The sequence below is a fragment of the Coccinella septempunctata genome, chromosome 8 (assembly GCF_907165205.1).
Source record: "Coccinella septempunctata chromosome 8, icCocSept1.1, whole genome shotgun sequence".
Lineage (NCBI taxonomy): Eukaryota > Metazoa > Arthropoda > Insecta > Coleoptera > Coccinellidae > Coccinella > Coccinella septempunctata.
In genome coordinates this window covers 22,274,021-22,290,908 of record NC_058196.1, presented here as the reverse complement: position 1 = coordinate 22,290,908, position 16,888 = coordinate 22,274,021, and the positions used below count along the sequence as shown (strand labels likewise).

The 16,888-nt window shown below is 36.6% G+C and overlaps 3 protein-coding genes across 4 annotated transcripts in view; 1 reads left to right on the top strand and 2 right to left on the bottom strand.

The window, feature by feature from the left end:
* The first annotated feature begins 4,499 nt into the window (after positions 1–4,499).
* Positions 4,500–16,888, top strand: part of LOC123318428 (PDZ domain-containing protein 8) — a 41,405-nt gene continuing 29,016 nt past the window's right edge. The window contains exons 1-9 of one of the 2 annotated variants that reach the window (XM_044905044.1): positions 4,500–5,003; positions 5,069–5,272; positions 5,610–5,802; positions 5,858–6,068; positions 7,675–7,829; positions 7,888–8,117; positions 8,271–8,499; positions 8,553–8,758; positions 10,092–10,459. In XM_044905044.1, coding sequence (XP_044760979.1) covers positions 4,845–5,003; positions 5,069–5,272; positions 5,610–5,802; positions 5,858–6,068; positions 7,675–7,829; positions 7,888–8,117; positions 8,271–8,499; positions 8,553–8,758; positions 10,092–10,459 — 1,955 coding nt within the window. In that variant the 5' untranslated portion in view covers positions 4,500–4,844. The remainder of the gene's footprint in view (positions 5,004–5,068; positions 5,273–5,609; positions 5,803–5,857; positions 6,069–7,674; positions 7,830–7,887; positions 8,118–8,270; positions 8,500–8,552; positions 8,759–10,091; positions 10,460–16,888) is intronic. The other variant, XM_044905045.1, reaches the window with a different exon arrangement.
* LOC123318435 (clumping factor B-like) lies at positions 10,998–11,989 on the bottom strand. Its single transcript, XM_044905053.1, has 2 exons — positions 11,934–11,989; positions 10,998–11,660 (listed from the first exon to the last, which is right to left on the bottom strand). Exon 2 carries the CDS (start codon positions 11,552–11,554, stop codon positions 11,084–11,086), a length of 471 nt encoding a protein of 156 aa, XP_044760988.1. The 5' UTR covers positions 11,555–11,660; positions 11,934–11,989; the 3' UTR covers positions 10,998–11,083.
* LOC123318431 (venom allergen 3-like) lies at positions 12,735–16,740 on the bottom strand. The gene is made up of 2 exons (XM_044905049.1): positions 16,141–16,740; positions 12,735–13,349 (listed from the first exon to the last, which is right to left on the bottom strand). The coding sequence occupies exons 1-2, from the start codon at positions 16,728–16,730 to the stop codon at positions 12,848–12,850; spliced, it is 1,092 nt and encodes a 363-aa protein (XP_044760984.1). The 5' UTR covers positions 16,731–16,740; the 3' UTR covers positions 12,735–12,847.

Below are 16,888 nucleotides of genomic sequence, written 5' to 3'. Positions count from 1 at the left end.
ACCAGTAAATCGGTTTATTTTATTCTCGAATATGCTTCCGCGGTAGGAAGTTGAGATATTTTCCTCGAATTCGATTATGGAAAGTTCCAGATAAGCCTTTCTGGTGCATCTACACTCTACAGGGTTTCCACACTAAAGAAACTGAATCTCATCTGATTTTCAGGAGGATGAATTTTTGCCGTAGATACAGGGTGTCCGCGCCATGGGGCAGCGGTCGATTACTCTTATTCTATTAACTTTACAAAAAAGAGTTCAAATACAACTTTCCTCTTTTTAAGTAGAGCATTTCCTAAAATTATTTAGAACTATACAAGTGTTTCGTTTTTTCTGCACAGCTATCAACTTCGTTATTTTAAATGAAACACCCTATATATTTTTACATTTTTGAATTTCTTGTTAAATTTGAATATGAGTTCGATAACACAATCTATGTCTGAATTCCCAACGGTTTTCGAGAAATTTGACTTTTTATTAATATTTTGACAGCTTGAGGTCTACTTACATAAAGGACTACAGCTCAGTCTCTATTCCATGTAATTGATTCAAATTTGGACTGTGACTAGTCAATGAATGATAAACTGAAAATGTTCTTTGTAAATAACCATATTATATACAGGGTCCACGAAAACGTACCTACATCCATTATCAAAACTGAAATTCATCAAAATCTTCATTTTTTCAAATGGCAACACATTTTTTTTCTGTTCATTATTAAAACATTTTTTGTTCGCTTTTAGTTGTTTTAAATATTGAAAAGAAAAAATATTAGGGTTGCCATTTAAAAAAAGAAGTTTTTGATGAATTTCTGTTTTGATAATGGATGTAGGTACGTTTTCGTGGACCCTGTATATAATATGGTTATTTACAAAAGAACATTTTCAGTTTATCATTTATTGACTACACAGTCCAAATTTGAATCAATTACATGGAATAGGGACGGAGCTGTAGTCCTTTATATAAGTACCTCAAGCTGTCAAAATATCAATAAAAAGTCAAATTTCTCGAAAACCGTTGGGAATTCAGACATAGTTGTGTTATCAAACTTATATTCAAATTTAACAAGAAATTCAAAAATGTAAAAATATATAATATAATAAGTTGATAGCTGTGTGCAGAAAATGATCTACTTAAAAAGAGGAAAGTTGTATTTGAAACTCTTTTTTGTAAAGTTAATAGAATTAGAGTAATCGACCCATCACTCGGACAGCCTGTATAAGGGTTCCGCTCTCACAATTGCTTGGTGGGTGGAGATATTAAGTTGGTATTACCCACATCTTCATGAGAAGCTTGCATATCAGTGACATGCGGGCTATTCCGTTTCTGATAGGACAGGAAAAGCCGAGGGAAAAGCTTTGATTTGAAAATGTTTCATCCACTTCAGCCACTTCATTTGGAGATCAGCCAAACTATGATCAAATAACTTATTTCTGTCAGGAACAGATCGAAAAAAAAATCATTGGAAATTAGCCATATCCATTGAATGAACACTGCTTTTGCATAAGAAAAAAAGCATATAATTTGGCGTTGTCCAATTAGGATAAAATTATTCGCTCTGAAAATGGAGTTTCATGAAACTTCAACTCAATAGAAATAAGAATGGAAGAAAGTGAGCTTGAATTCTGGATATTATAATTGTGTTTTCAAAAGGCGTAAGGCCAATAATATGTGTACGACAAATTGCTGCGATATTTGCATACGTTCGTCCTAGGAAGCTGTCATATTTTCAAGTCCACTGCAGTCTTTATTATCGTAATCCTGAACATGTTTTCATTGTGCACTTGAGACCATCGTTAATAGGAAAGGAAGAAATAAACACAGAATGAAAAGTTCATGAACTGACATAAATGAATAACTATAAAATTACTCAAGGTATCGCCCGAGAAAACAATATTATGTTAATTTGCAATGTTACGGACGTGCCTCAATGCTGCCAACTAGCATTTCCGGAAGGTGAAATGCTGTGTTGGTTATTTTCATCAGAGGGTTAATCACTATATGAAATCGAGTACGATTTTTTTCATTTTTTCACCGTAAGTGGTCGTTAAAAATGGGTCAAGTTTCGGAGAGATTATAATAAGTAACAAGGCTACCCAATATACACAATAGACCTTAAGGTCGCAGTGAACTGTAACCCCTTCTCACTATACTATACCCAATATAGTACACCGGGTGTCTCAGAATTTGAGCGTTAGCAATTTTAGGTTTGATTTGATTTTAGCTGCTTGCTAGGCATCAACCGTAAACCGCCCATAAGTTTCACCTTTTCCAAAAATTAGACATAGCTTGAGAATATTACCAATAATTTATTGATTAAACTGCGATTTTCGACATATCGAATTGGAAAAGAGTTGTTTTGAATTTTTTGTTCGTGTCATTCATGAACGATAAGATTGTTTTCATGGAGATCTAGTGCGAATTGTTGCATTAAGTCGGGAAATGTTACAGTCAATAAAAGGAGAAGCAATAATGAGGTGAGAAGTAGTTATTATTGTTTGTCTCCAAGAAATTTTTATTCCGTTAACTAAGATCTGGCTTAAAATAAGTTTTCTCTTGAACATTGAACTACTTAGCATTAATTAACTTGCGTGCTTCAATGGTATACATAGTGTAATCATTATTTTTATTACACTAAACGATTTGCGGTTATTCATCGATTGACTATCGATGTCTTCCCTCAGTGTTGCGTAATGTTGATTCAATAAAAAATATTTCTCATTACTTAACGCTTCACCGATTTACTTTTTATCGTTTATCCATCATTCATACCTATCATATCAATCATATATGTTTAATGTGTGGGACAGTACAAAATACTGCGTGTCTGTTAAATTAATGCGAAGGACTTTGATACTTGGTTCCACTATGAAGGGTACTTTACCTACTTCATACTCTGCTACCTCTAAAATTTGCATAAGTGTAATTTGCACAATATTTCTGAACTTGAGAAATTTTGTTTCTATTTCGCAAAATAGGAGAAACGGTGTCAGTTTGATTACCCATAAACTCAAAAATACAAAACTCAAAATACAATAGTATGATCGAAAACAACAATTGGTGAAAATAACAGAGAAAAACGTACATGTTCACAACCATTTGAAAAGTTAATTCAATTATGGTCTAGAATTAATAACAACACCTATTCCATATGAGTCAAAAACTCTTGGAAAGAAACAAATTCATTGGTGAGGCACTACTTCCTTTAAATCACTATCTACTCTGTAATCTGTGCTTTAAATGCGACAAGCCGCCACTGGCTTCTCGCAAGACAATGTATCCAAAGAGAACCAACTGGTACTCTTTGATATATCCTCACATTACACAATGCACATATCTGAGATATTCTCTGTTCTGTACAAAATGTGTCCTTTTACAATGACAATGCTATCATACATAGCATTGTATGAGTGCCTCAAAACAAAGCTATTAGCATTGTATATTGTATAAGCCTTATACTATAAGGTATAATACACACACATTCATAAACTATATCCCTTGTTTATATAACCCCTAGGTCTATAAACAAGGCTATATCAGTCTACAGCAATTCTGCCTAAAAATGGGTCTGTGCATGCCAGAGACAGTTTGTCTCTGGTGCATACAGTTTATAGCCAAAACACCAGGCACAATGCAAAATTTCATATAGGTACAGCCATCTAACAAGCTAATCGAAAAGTAATATATAGTTCCAACGTTCATATCCTCATTACAGATTTCCAGATGGATTTGTCTGAAAAATGTGGAGCCTTAATCCAAAATCATTGTATGAGGATAATTTCCTCATACGCTATATATTTTGTGTTCTGTGGTAACTATGGAGTCTCCAATATCTCCATAGACAAACCAAGAAGATATATCAAAGGAGGCGCATAGGAGATCGGGTACCTACTTGGTTATACCTGGATGTGGTATCGCCACACAATACGTCACACGAGTGCGCTGTGACTACTTATTAGATAAACAAGGTTTTCACATAAAAGTTGAGGATATTTAAAGTGATCTTCTTTTTAACTTTAACCATTGTCTATGCTACGCCACTGCTGTCAGTGAGTTACCTTCTACGTAATATCTCTTCCAATCGGCTTTGAACTGAATTGCATCTCCTTTCAAAGATTATAGAGTTAAGCCTTTTTAATCTTTGCTTTCATCTTCGGACCATCTATATGGAGGTTGATACTCATTGATGGAGGGCATTCTTTAGCTTCCATAACATGAACCAATTGTCGGAGAGCTGGCAAGAAAAATCGGCAAGCCTTTTTTATGGCCCATAATTAATTAAATATTACTTAGTATTGAGGGTGTACTGAATCAACACTCAATCGCAAGGTCTGGTATCGTGGCCAACACTAAATGATATTCAATTATGTGCCATTACAAAACTCCTGCCGATTTTTATTCCAGCTCAGATACAGAAAGGAGGCGCAATTGACTCTTCCGGGTAGGATGGATATCCTGTTCCTTTTACTTGTACCACAGCCCTGGTTTAGAGACGGCTGTGTTCGTACCAATGGTCAGAATTCAGCAAGTCCGGTCCTGACGCCCAAGGAAAGAGTTGGGAACTTGTCATAATTGACGTTCCACGGCTGGTTGTCAATTTTGACAGAAAAACAATTTACCCCGTGCAGTGAACTCGGGAGACCAGAATCGTGAATAGAAAGGGAATGGGAACGTAAAAACTACATTGTTTACGATTAAGAAATGTTATAAGAAACCGCAATGAAAACAGGAAGTTCCGTACATCCCGTGTAGTGTCGTGAACCATTAGAATAGGCAGATAGAGTCAAGAGTACGAAATTTTAATCCATGACATGAAAATTCAGTAAATATTGTGATATCGATTCTCAAAAATGGATATTTTTGGTTTATTTTTCTTGTCCTGCGTCTCCATTGTCTTAGGTATTGTGATTACGTTAGTTGTACAGTATTATATATTATACGCTTATTTTAAGAAGAGCCCATTGGCTAAATCTCCTGAAAAACCAACTTCAGATTATTTTCTGCCAGAGGTAAATAAATAAAACATTTCAATTTCAAGCGCAGTTTTTTCATTGTTTCTTCATTGTTTTTACAGGCATTGAGAAAACAAATAGATTCTGAAAAGTTGAGTTCAGACGGAAAAGACTGCAGTTTACCTATTAGTTTAATATTGCAATTTTTATTCCATGAACTGAGACATTCAGAGTCCATAAAATGTTGGCTCTACAAGAAATTGAGCTTGGAATTCGACGAGTTATTAACTAAAACTACAATAGGAAAGTTTTTTGACAGTATCAGTGTAAGTGAAAAAAATACTGTAGTTCAAGAAAGCTCTTAAGGCTCCTATAAATTCCCAAGAAACAAAAGAAAAAAAAGCATTTATTCAGGTCCCTCTGCTATAGTTGATACATACATAACTTGTATGTTGCATCTTTTCTTGATTAGAATTAAAAGATTACTTTTTTTTAAAGTAACATTAACCATTATGACTAATTAACACGTTCTCTTATTCATATCCTTTATTGCATATGCCTTTCCCATTCATCTTACTATATAGTCCTTACTATGACAAATTCAGATTCATATGGTTCAAAATAAAATATCATTTATTTAACAACTTCAACATATCTTTTTAGATTAAAGATATGCATTTAGGAAGCCAATTTCCAGACATTAAAGAAGTTAAGGTTGAAGAAGTGAAATTAGATAAGAAGGAAGGGCATATTGAAACTATAAATTTGTCTTTGAATGTTGATTATGCCGGAAATTTCCTGCTGTGCATCGATGGCAAAACGAAGTTTGCAAAAGCAGCATTTTTATCCATTAAAGGTGGGTTTTAAAAAGAAAAAAGGGGAAAGAATTTCTTAAGAAATTTATTTTTCAGTCAAAAGAATATGTGGTATGGTTCGGCTTCAGTTCACAAGGATACCATATACTCATTGGTCCTTCAGTTTTTATACAGATCCATTGATTGATTTGGCTGTTGAATCTCATTTTCAAGGGAGACAGTTGCAATCCAACATTTCGAATCTCATAGTGAATCAAATCAAGAAAGCTATTAAACGGAAACACACTTTGCCCAACTATAAAATAAGGTGAGATATATTTTATGTTATATTCAGATGATATGTTGCACAATGTTCATAAAAAATTCCCATGTGGAAGTTTAATTAGGACACAAAACTTATTTCACAAGTTTACATAATATCATCAATTGGATATGTTTCCGTTGAGGTGGGAGTTGAGTTGCTCGGACAAGGTCAAATAAAACTGAAACTATGGTCAGCATCTACTCTTCCTTGATGTATGTGGTCTTTCTGTTGATACTCTGCGCGATGGTGATTGACTAGTTCGATCTAGATCGTAAAATTTGTTGATTTTACAGCAATGGATATTGTGTATCTGAATTAATTTCGATTATTATTCATTACTTTGCTGGTCTCCAGTTTAAATATACATACATGGATTGGGCATGATGATCAACTTTTCCGGGTTGGTTAAGTCTTGCAAACAATATGTTACTAGTCTCAATTTGTATTGAGATATGAAATATAGCGATTTTTGACAGCACCTTTGTATCCGAAGTTGGTATTTAATGTCCCCTGACATCACTGAGTAGGAGGTTTATCAGAGTGGATGTTTGGTTCCTTTGCACTTTGCACCTCCAGGTAATAATGACGTAAGAGTTTGTCTACCGTTAACATACAGGAGGGCAACGAAAACTTTTCAATTTTCCGTCTTTAATAATGAAAATCTAGTAAACGCTCGTATACGTCGATTTATGGAGGGGAAAGAAGATTTTTCATTTTTTCATCATGATTTGATGAATAATGATATTATTCATCATCATGTTCATTACGGAATTATCGTTAGAAAACAAAGAGATGTGGATCCGTCAATTGAGCGTTTATTACCCGATCAAGCTTTGTGGAACCATGCATTGGCCATATCTGGTTATATTACTTAGTCTCAAGCATTCTGAAGAAGTCCAACTACCTGTAAATCTCAAATATCCCTACGAATATAAATGTAGTCCTGTTTTGCGTTGTCATCGCATTACGAAAAAACTGCTGAACCGATTTTATAAATTTTTTCTTTGACAGCTTCCTGTTATTATGTGAAATGTTTAAACGGAATAAAAATTCAGAAAAGTTGGCTGGGAAAATCAAGAAAATTAAACGAAATTTAAATTTCGCACGCAAGTGTATGTTGGGTAGTCTACACTCCTCGGACAATTTATCGACACTTGTTGACAGTTGACAAATGAATTTAATGAACAGCGCGATTTATACGAGCGTTATTCCACATTATCATCTCAAAGCTTGATTAACGGGATGTAAAGTTTTCGTCGGCCCATCCTGTATAGTGCTTGGGAGAAAAGCGTCAGTTCTTTGCAGCCCAAAGTGAGCGTCTGGCTTTTTGTATTGTTTGTCCCTGGGGCATTTCCCGTTCAGCTTTCTATCCACTGCGATGCCTAGTTGTTATTTTGCTTTTTCTACAACGGAGGTCCTTTCATCTTTATTGTAAACTATACTTAAATACATAGCCGTTTAATGAAGCATTAAATTTTAACGGACTTTCCTTTATATTGACAAAAAGCGAATTTTTATCCACTCTGTTCGAAATACTAAAAAGTCTGTTATCTTTTTAGACCCATTTCCTATTCTTCCACGAATCTCTATTCGAATTTTAACGTTTCAGATACAAACCTTTCTTTGTCAAGACCGATCCTAGCCAACTAGACTTAGACGACGGTGAAATAGTTCCTCAAGGGCAGCTTGAAGTGAACTGTGTCGAAATAAGTAGGCTTGCTATACCGGCTGGCATCCAAAACATCTATTACACCTTCGCTGTTGGTACGCTTCATTGCTCAAAGTTTAACGCTTAAATATAAACCTTGAATTTATTAACCAGATAGTACTCCGTGGATCTGCGTCTACCAGAAGGATGACAATTATTACATGACATTAGAGGTGATACTCACCAAAAACAGGCAGTCAACGTTGGGTGTCGTGTTCAAACAGGACCAAGGTCAGGTTATTGTCGACAGCGTCTCTCCACATAGCATGGCTTCTAGGTCCGGTTTGAAGCCAGGCGATGTTGTGCTCAGCGTAGAGAACAAGAATATAATGAATATGCCACAGGTAAGGATCAAAAAATGGCATAACTTCTTGTATAGGGTTCGGCAGAGGCAATTGAAGAGTTTCACAGGGTTAAAAAACATGGTTTAAGTTGGAGACAGTTGAATCCATCTTGAAATAGGTATAGTTTTTGTTCCCAAGTTTTCTTTGTCTTAGGTGGCCAAAGCAATAAAATCCACTTCTGGGACAAACGTTACCCTGAGGATCGAAAGGGTAGCGGACAATTATGTCATGAAAAACGTAGAGCAAAACTCGGAAAAAACAGAAAACAAAGTCAATGGCGAAACATCAGAAGAAGACTCGTCCCACTTAGACCAGGATAGTTTTGTGATTTTGGACGCTCCGAAGAAGGAGAAAGAAACCGACAAGAAGAATAAAATTCTAGGTTCGCTTTCTGGCGATTCTTCGTTGATTAGGTTGTGTATATGGATTTTTCAGGTATAGAGAAAACGAAAACGCCTGAAAAACTTCTGAAGACTGGTAGCAGCGCTGAAAACATGTCGAAACTTGCCCAAACTATCGGAAGCTTCAGTTTGAGAAGGAGGAAAACATCGGTTTCCGACAAGCCGTCCAATGAAAACAGTGGCAAGAACACTCCAGCCTCTAGCATTCCAGGCACTCCTCAACATTCTTCGTTCAAACAGGTAAGTAATAAGGATTTTCGGTCATCATTGTACTTATCGAATGTAGGGTGTTAGTTGCAGAGAGAGTGATTGTAAATATACTAACTGACAAAGAAACTGCAACACTCAGAAGGAGCTGTTTAAATTTTAATTTTTTTTGGTAAAACAAAGATAGTATAGCAAGGAGTAAATGATTAAAGTTTGGAAAAAAGAAATAGACCATCTTCTTGCATCAATGCCAAGACTTGTTGGGGAGTGTATAGATAACCGCGGTGGACAAACACATTACTAACAAATTTAATAAAAAAATTTGTAAACCCTTGATTGATATGCTATGTTTTACCAACAACAAAAAATTAAAATTTGAACAGCTGCTTCTGGGTGTTGCAGTTTCTTTGTCAGTTAGACCCGTTTGCACCAAACGCACTTAGTGTTAAGTGACCCTTAAAATGAACCCTTAACTTAAATTACGTTGCACCAACTGTTGAGTGACATTTAAATGGCTAAAGCTAGCCTTAAATTTAAGCGCTCCTGTAATGACCACTTAGGTATTTAAGGCCGGGATTCTAACCTAAAATAATTTGTTGAACTGGCTGCAGAACTTGCCATTTTTGATGGATTTTGAAAATTGAATGAATTCATTACCGAATACCAAGCCTTTTCTTTTGCCTTATTGTAATGCCATCAGTCTTTTTTAATTTTCAATTTTGTGTCACAAAACATACTACAGTTAGCAACAAACTCTTCTCTTCTGTTAAGCAGTTGAGTGCCCTTCGTAAATTACCACCACTTGCTTGGCATTCATTCACTGTATTCGTACTAACAAGGGCAATAAGGACATTTTCTTCATGTTCTTCTTCAACATTAGTGAAACAAATTCACACAAGACCTCACAAGGAAAATGTTGTACTTATATAAACTCAGATAACTTTTATTTGACAATCATTATCATTATCAATGTTGATGCTAATTCAACAACAACAAGTTGTTACTCTTTGATAATATTATAATAATATCCTTGACACCGGCTGACAGGACAATAAAGTTAGGTTAATGAAATGACAACGATCATCCGCAACCGGCCAACCAATGAAATGGCTTTACTGGACTAGGATGAAGTTGCACCAAAATAAAAAACTGAAATATCACTAGATATAAAAACTTAAGGGCCCCTTACTTAAGATTCTGTTAAGCCACAGTCGTGCAACTGGGAATAAAATCAAGCGTCCCTTAACTTTAAACGAGGCTTAGTTAAGTACTCCTTTTAAGGGGGATTGGTGCAAACGGTCCTTGCTATAATTGAAGAGTTTTAAGGTTAACCTCTTGTATCTATTTTAACTGAAACATTTTCCAGACCATCTCTATCCCCGTCCTCCTTTCCTCCAAGAAACATTCGATCTCCGAGATACCGGAAATAACGAAGACCGACGCCGACCAGCAGGATCAATCGCAGTCCATCCCACCCGTTGAGATTTTCAGAAGCCATACCTTAAACTCGAACATCCTGTTGTCGTTGAACAACGAGTATCAGTTCGGTCTGAAGGAGAACTCCAAATATTTGAACGTCAACGTTTGGGGCATGTGCCCGGAGGGGACAGATCTCCTGCTTGGCTACGCCAACATACCGCTCAACCACATACTAAACGAGTGCTGTAATAGCGTTTTGGGTCATTACATACGGAGGTATTCGTTTTTGCCGCCCACCAACGTCCCGCCCAACAGGTGAGTGGAAATTGCGGATGAATAGAGATAATACATTGCTCAAGGTAAATAGTTTACCTTCACCCACCTGAAGATGCTATAGTGATAGCGAAACGCATGACGTAGTTCAAAAACTCATTTTGTGAAAATCGTAAAATCTGTTTCAAGTTCAATCATGGGTCTTCATCAAGAATCGGCCACATCAATTCAATATACAGGGTGGGCCATCCATAACTTCACACCCCGAATTTTGAGCTTTGGGATGGAATAACGAAAAAACGTTTGGAAAGGTCAAATTTTGTTGAAAGGGGGACAAAGATGGGTGTTCAAATGAGTTTGATATCACTACTCCTCTAGCCGCAACTCCTATAACAGCTCTCATTTTTGAATACATTTCTGTATAATAATAAAGCGATGAAAAACTGTTTGAAATGAAACTTAACTTAATTTACTTCTCGTAAATAATTAAACCATTTAAGTGTTGTTACTTGAAAAAGAGCGGAAAAGATTATATTTTAATCAATAATTGTTAGTATCCTTCTACATTAAAGAGTAGCAATGGATACCTACTTTCATATTTTTCGTTGACGGAGTGTATGTATAAAATATATTATAGAAAATAACGATTATCTTAAAACGTGTTTTCTAAAATTTCGGAATGAACGCCATCATCATTTTCTTCAGTTGGTATTTCGTATTTCTGATAATAAACGAAATGAATTCTTCGTCAAAATCGGAATCTGAATCATCGAATGAATCGCTGAAATCTTCGTTGTTACTTTCTCCACTGCAATCTTCAACTTCCTCTGAAAGGACCTCTACATCGCTTCCATCTTCTTTGTATATCTCGAACTCATTGTCCGTATTATCACTATCACAATCTCTTCTCAGTTCTATGAGGACGTCTTCAATCACATCGTTCACCGATCGTTCGTAAGTTGAAGATTCCGAATTCACGTCTTCTTCGTCGAAACTGTCGCTTTCTGCGTCCCCCTCGTACAGGGTGTCCGAGATTTCGCTGTGACTGTCCTCCGATTCTCCATCTGTGCCACTGAAATATTCTGATTCGTTTTCGCTCAGGTGGAAGTCGTCTCGTAAAACTACATTCATTCTCATTGGAGGTAGTGCTGATGATTGGTTGACAGCGCAGCTGTCAATATGACAGAAACAAAAAAAGACGTCTCATTGTAACTACCAAATATGACTTTATGGCGTTGTATCACTGAAATGAACATTTTTAAACGCTGAGAAAGAGATTGGTTATTTTTAAGAACCACCCCCTGCAGTTTGTTGCACTTATTCATTAACACCATGCAGAAGGATAGTGAGCAGAAGTAATAAAGTGGAAAATCAAGCACAATGGACAAAAGAGCCAAGCAATATTACTACAGAAGAGAAGACTGCGACCCACAACGAAACTGGAAGTTGACGGCGAAGAAATCGACTGGAAAAATGAAGCCAAATATTTAGGAATAACGCTTGACAAAGGACTCACTTGGAACAGTCATATCAAACAAGCAATCGACAAAACGAAAGCAGCGATGAATAGACTCTACCCTCTGATAGGAAGAAGAAGTCATATGTCTAACGAGACAAAATTGAAGGTAATCAAAGCCGTTGCTAGGCCTCAACTGACTTATGGATCAGTTGCCTGGGGTTTCGCGGCAAAGAGCCACATCAAAAGAATTCAGACCACTGAAAACAAGCTGCTACGATGTGCAATAGATGCACCTTGGTTTGTCAGGAATAGACAGATTTATAGGGACCTAAAATGGGAAACCATAACGGAATTCATGAACAGAAAAGCAGAGAAATTATTCGAAACAGCGAAAAATCATCCGAATGAAGAACTCAGGAGACTAGTGGACTACGACCCAGAGGAAGACAAAAGGAGAATGCGAATTTACCGAAGGAGACCAAGAGATCAATTAAAAAGAGATTAAAATAACAACAGGAACTTATTGAAAAATTCAATAAAGCGTTAATCCAATAGAGGATAAACACATAAATCCCAGCACGATAGTGTGCGAGAAGAAAACCGACTAAGAGATGAACGGCTTATAGGCAAATGCCCGGAACCAAAATTCAAGAAGAAGTTAAGGGTTTTTAGTGGGTCTCGAGCTCAGGAGAGTGAGAAACCCCATACTTGTTCCCCCTCAGGAGAGGGTGGTTCGTCTGACCTGCAAATTTTCCCCCTGCTACACAAAAAAAAGAAGGATAGTGAAATTTTCATAACCGCCTTGTGGAAGGGGTCGAAGGTTCTTATGATTGAGATACAAAACATTATTTACCACTGGTATAATTTATATTTGAGTATAATGACTGAAATCAGTCGTTTGATATAATTCGTTACAGCTTAAAACTATAAATTATGTTCTATTCATTCTAGCCAATGAAACTAGATACATCTCAGTATATACAGTAATCATATAATATACCTATAGGCAACAACAATGTATAAGTTTTGTATGCAAAATTAAATTTCAATACTTCGCCGTTGTAATTCTTATTTGAATCTAATGCACATGTATCTTCATCCGCGGTCGTCTTCTTGATGTCTCTCGTGTCTGAATCGGGTTTTCGGGTGATTTCTGCGATTTCATTAGTGCCAGATCTGCCGCACAATGACGGATACTCCGCTTCGCATTTTGTACCGACGTAGCATGCGCTACAGGGGCTTCCCCTGATGTAAACGGGCTGTCCGGGTATGTTCCCGGATGGGCCGTAGTTGCACACCAGCATTTCCTTGTATACCACGTCCGGTCCCCAATCTGACTGGAAGACTGCGCGTGCGCAGCCCACCTTGTACGACTCGGCCCACACGAGCTGCGTGTACTCCCTCACGTCCGAGTGTAGGGTGGGAGAGAAGGCTGATAGGGTGGCTTTGTTCACTAAATTCACTTTGTCGGACCTGGAGGGGAATGGTAGTTGGATGAATTTGATAGTAGGGACTATGTTGTCCATAGAAAAATAATGAGAAACAAAATTTAGGGTGTAATTAGTGTTATTCTTGTATTGAATGCATGATGGAGGTCGTCAATACTGAAAAAACTCCATGTTAGAAGCCCGCAGTGTCCCATTTGAAATTTCAGCATTTATTCTTCCCCGATAGGTAAGATCTTTTGATGGTAAGATCTAACGAAAAAATTAATAAAGTAGGCAAGAAGTATTTTTATTCTGGGTTCGGGATAACTTGGGAATCAAAAGAAAGTATGAGGCCAATACACTTGCCTGTGTCCTAAGGAACCTCAATAACTAAATATTGCGAGATCTAAAAAGTATCTGGATGTTTGGCTTTCTCAGAAAGCACCAAATGAGGATAGGCCTGTGTCAACTTTACTACGCAGAGAATCAAGAGGATGGGTAATAAATTGCCAAAGTTTGACTAGTTACAACTTCTACATAACTTTGGTGATGTTGGATTTTCACCCTGAAATACAAAGCATTATCTTTGGCTTGCTAGTAGTGCAGGATTTTTTTTCAATCCCTTCTGTTAGTACAGGGTGTGAATGTTCGACAGAAAAAATGTCCGTTTTTGGCGAAGAATTTGGGAATGGTAGAGGAGTTGTATTTTCAAATAAAAAAAAAAGGGTTTTTGATTCTGGGTGGATTGTTAGGTCAACACCTAGGTATTTTTCAGACACTTTTCGGATACAATGTGTTGCCATGGAAATATCCCAATTTTATGGAATCACCTTTTTTTCTTGAAATTTTAGCTTCAGGGTATCTTTGAGTTGTACAAATATTTTCACAGTAGAATATTGAGGTCAAAGGGAACACTTTTTTCTTTACCATTTTTTCCGAATCGGCTCGATTTAAAAGATACAGGCTGTTGAAAAACCATAAAAAAATGTACTTTTGGTTCTATCTCACAAACGGTTTTATCGAATGAAATGAATTTCGGCATATAGTTTTTCATTTATTTGATGAATCTTTTTGGAACACAAGATATCACCTAAATCTTCCAGTTTTCTCATTGTGACCATTACGTAGCATTAAAATACCAAGAATTCTATTGAAACCAAGTTGGACGCTATCTAATGAATATTTGAACAGTTTGTAAAATAAAAGTAATCTTCAGATTTTCTCGTATTAATGCGCCGAGTAATTTGATGTTCAAAAATTAAAAAGTATCTGTGAAATTCGAAAAACTGGGTACTTTGGCCGAATGCAACTCTGTTTAAAAGATCCACAGATGTGTAGTGTCACAGACTTAGCTAGTTATTCTGAAAATAATTTTGTTTTTTCAGGGGTGGCATTATGAAAACTTAAAATGGCTATATCTTTTTAGGTTTTCAGGGTCGAATCGGAAGAAATGGTATAACAAAAAAGTGTTTTTTTGACCTCAAGAATCTATTGTTAAAATATTTGTACGAGTCAAATACTCACCCTGTATAACTTCGACATTTCTTAGCCGAGTTTGGATTTTTTGCCAATGATGCAGAGCACAATTGTTAGTCTTTACGCAACTAGCCAAGGATAATTTTTTGAAGCTCTTCCTTTCATACAGGATACAGAGTGTGAATATAAAGAAGATAAAATGTACATTTTTTTTCTGAGATTTCCGAAACTAGCTGAAATAGTAAATGCCTCATACAAAGTTTTTATATGTTGGATGGATTGTTAGGCCTTCACAACGGGATGTTTTTGTAATTTTCTCGATAAATTGCGTTGCCATAGAAATACCGCTATTTTGTGTAATCCTATTTTCTCGAATTTCTCCGAAATTGTGGTTTCAAAAAACGAACACCTTAATTTTATTTCAAACTATCCACAGTTTTGTTAAGCGCCACACTTTGAGGTAAACTTTAAATGTAATGAATTCCTTTCACAGGCGTTCAAATTAGAGTTAAGTGTAAAATATGTATCATTTATATACTATCCATTTGTAAGATTTCCATATGAATTCACCTGAGAGTTTCTGGTTTACTTTCTTTCAGAAAAACACAAATTTCATACAATATGGTTGATGTCTGGGGATCTAGGAGGAAATTCACTACGATTATAATATTCTACTCGAAGTTACAGTTAAAATTTAAAGAATAAAAAGTGCTTTCATAAAAATGAAGATATTTCCATAACAACGCATTGTATTCGAAAAGTGGCGAAGACGTTACTAGGTGTTGACATCCATCATAAAAAAAACATTGCAAGGTCCTATACTATTCCCAAATTCTTCGCCAAAAAACGAAAATTGTAGGTCTTCACACTCTGTATAATAAAGAGATATCCTGTGCCAGTGACATACACACAAAAAATAATGATTTGCATCTCGAACTGAAAACAAGCGTCACCAAAGTAATATTGAAGTTATAGCCACTTAGACATAAGCAATTTTTTAGCTGTCCTACTTCATTTGCTGCTTAAATGATATCATCAGTGTCTTTAGAAATAACTCTACTTTAAGCTCTCGAACAATACTTAAAATACATCGAAAAGCACGAAAAGGGGGAGATGAGCCACAATGAAAAACTATCGATGGTCGATCAGCGAGGTAATCATTAATGTAAAGCTCGTATTGTCCTTTTGGAGAAGGAGAGTTTTCGTTACATTGCAAGTTGCATTATGGTCTTCAGTACTCGCTATTACAAACCCTTCATGTACAATCTACATTATAAAAGGAAGATCGTTGTGAAGGTTAGATTGAGTTAATAAATTTTTTGGCATTCCTTCTTGGGTCACTGTTAACTTGTGTAACCTACCAGTTGAGTATGAAACTGAGATGGTTGCTTTTGGAAGCGTAATCAAAAGCTATGTTCTGCCCAACCGGGAACCTCTCGACGTCCCTGCACCTGTCTGGCATTGGACTACATTGCGCCACCCATCTCTGTGCTATTGAGGCCAATTCGTTATCCCATTCGAGCCTCCTCATGTTAGCCGCGCTAGGTTGGGACCCATTGGCACCTCTTTTCTCACTGCCCGAAGCCACCTTGTTCCTAACTGTATTGTGTGCGTCCAAAATCATATATTTCTCGCCTTCCGTGAATTTAACGGCCATGAATCCTCTGCAATGAGGACGAGTTTCGTCTTTCTTGTAAATGCAGAGAGTGTGATAGCCGCAGTCTTTCAGGATTCCGTTGGTGGTTATGTTCAGGCAGCATATGTTACAATAGGGGTTGGTGGAGGACTGCCGTTCCGACATATGGAGCAGCCATCTTTTTGAGTAGTTTCTGGTCAGGAGGTCGCGGTACTTTGAGAAGGGCACCTCTCTTGCTGCTACTTTTATCGTTGTTAGTTGGGTTATTGCGATGTATATTGAAACGACTATTGCCATTCCGTCAATCGGTGACATCCAGTTTGATGTGATGATGACGTCAACGTCAGTTAGTCTAACCTCGAAACCAAGACACAGTATTAACACAGAAATCTAAGCAAATAGCTGCTCCACAAAAGTTAAATTTTGAGACAGTTTGAAAATTTTCCATTTGCTATGATTTCCTTCTTCATGAC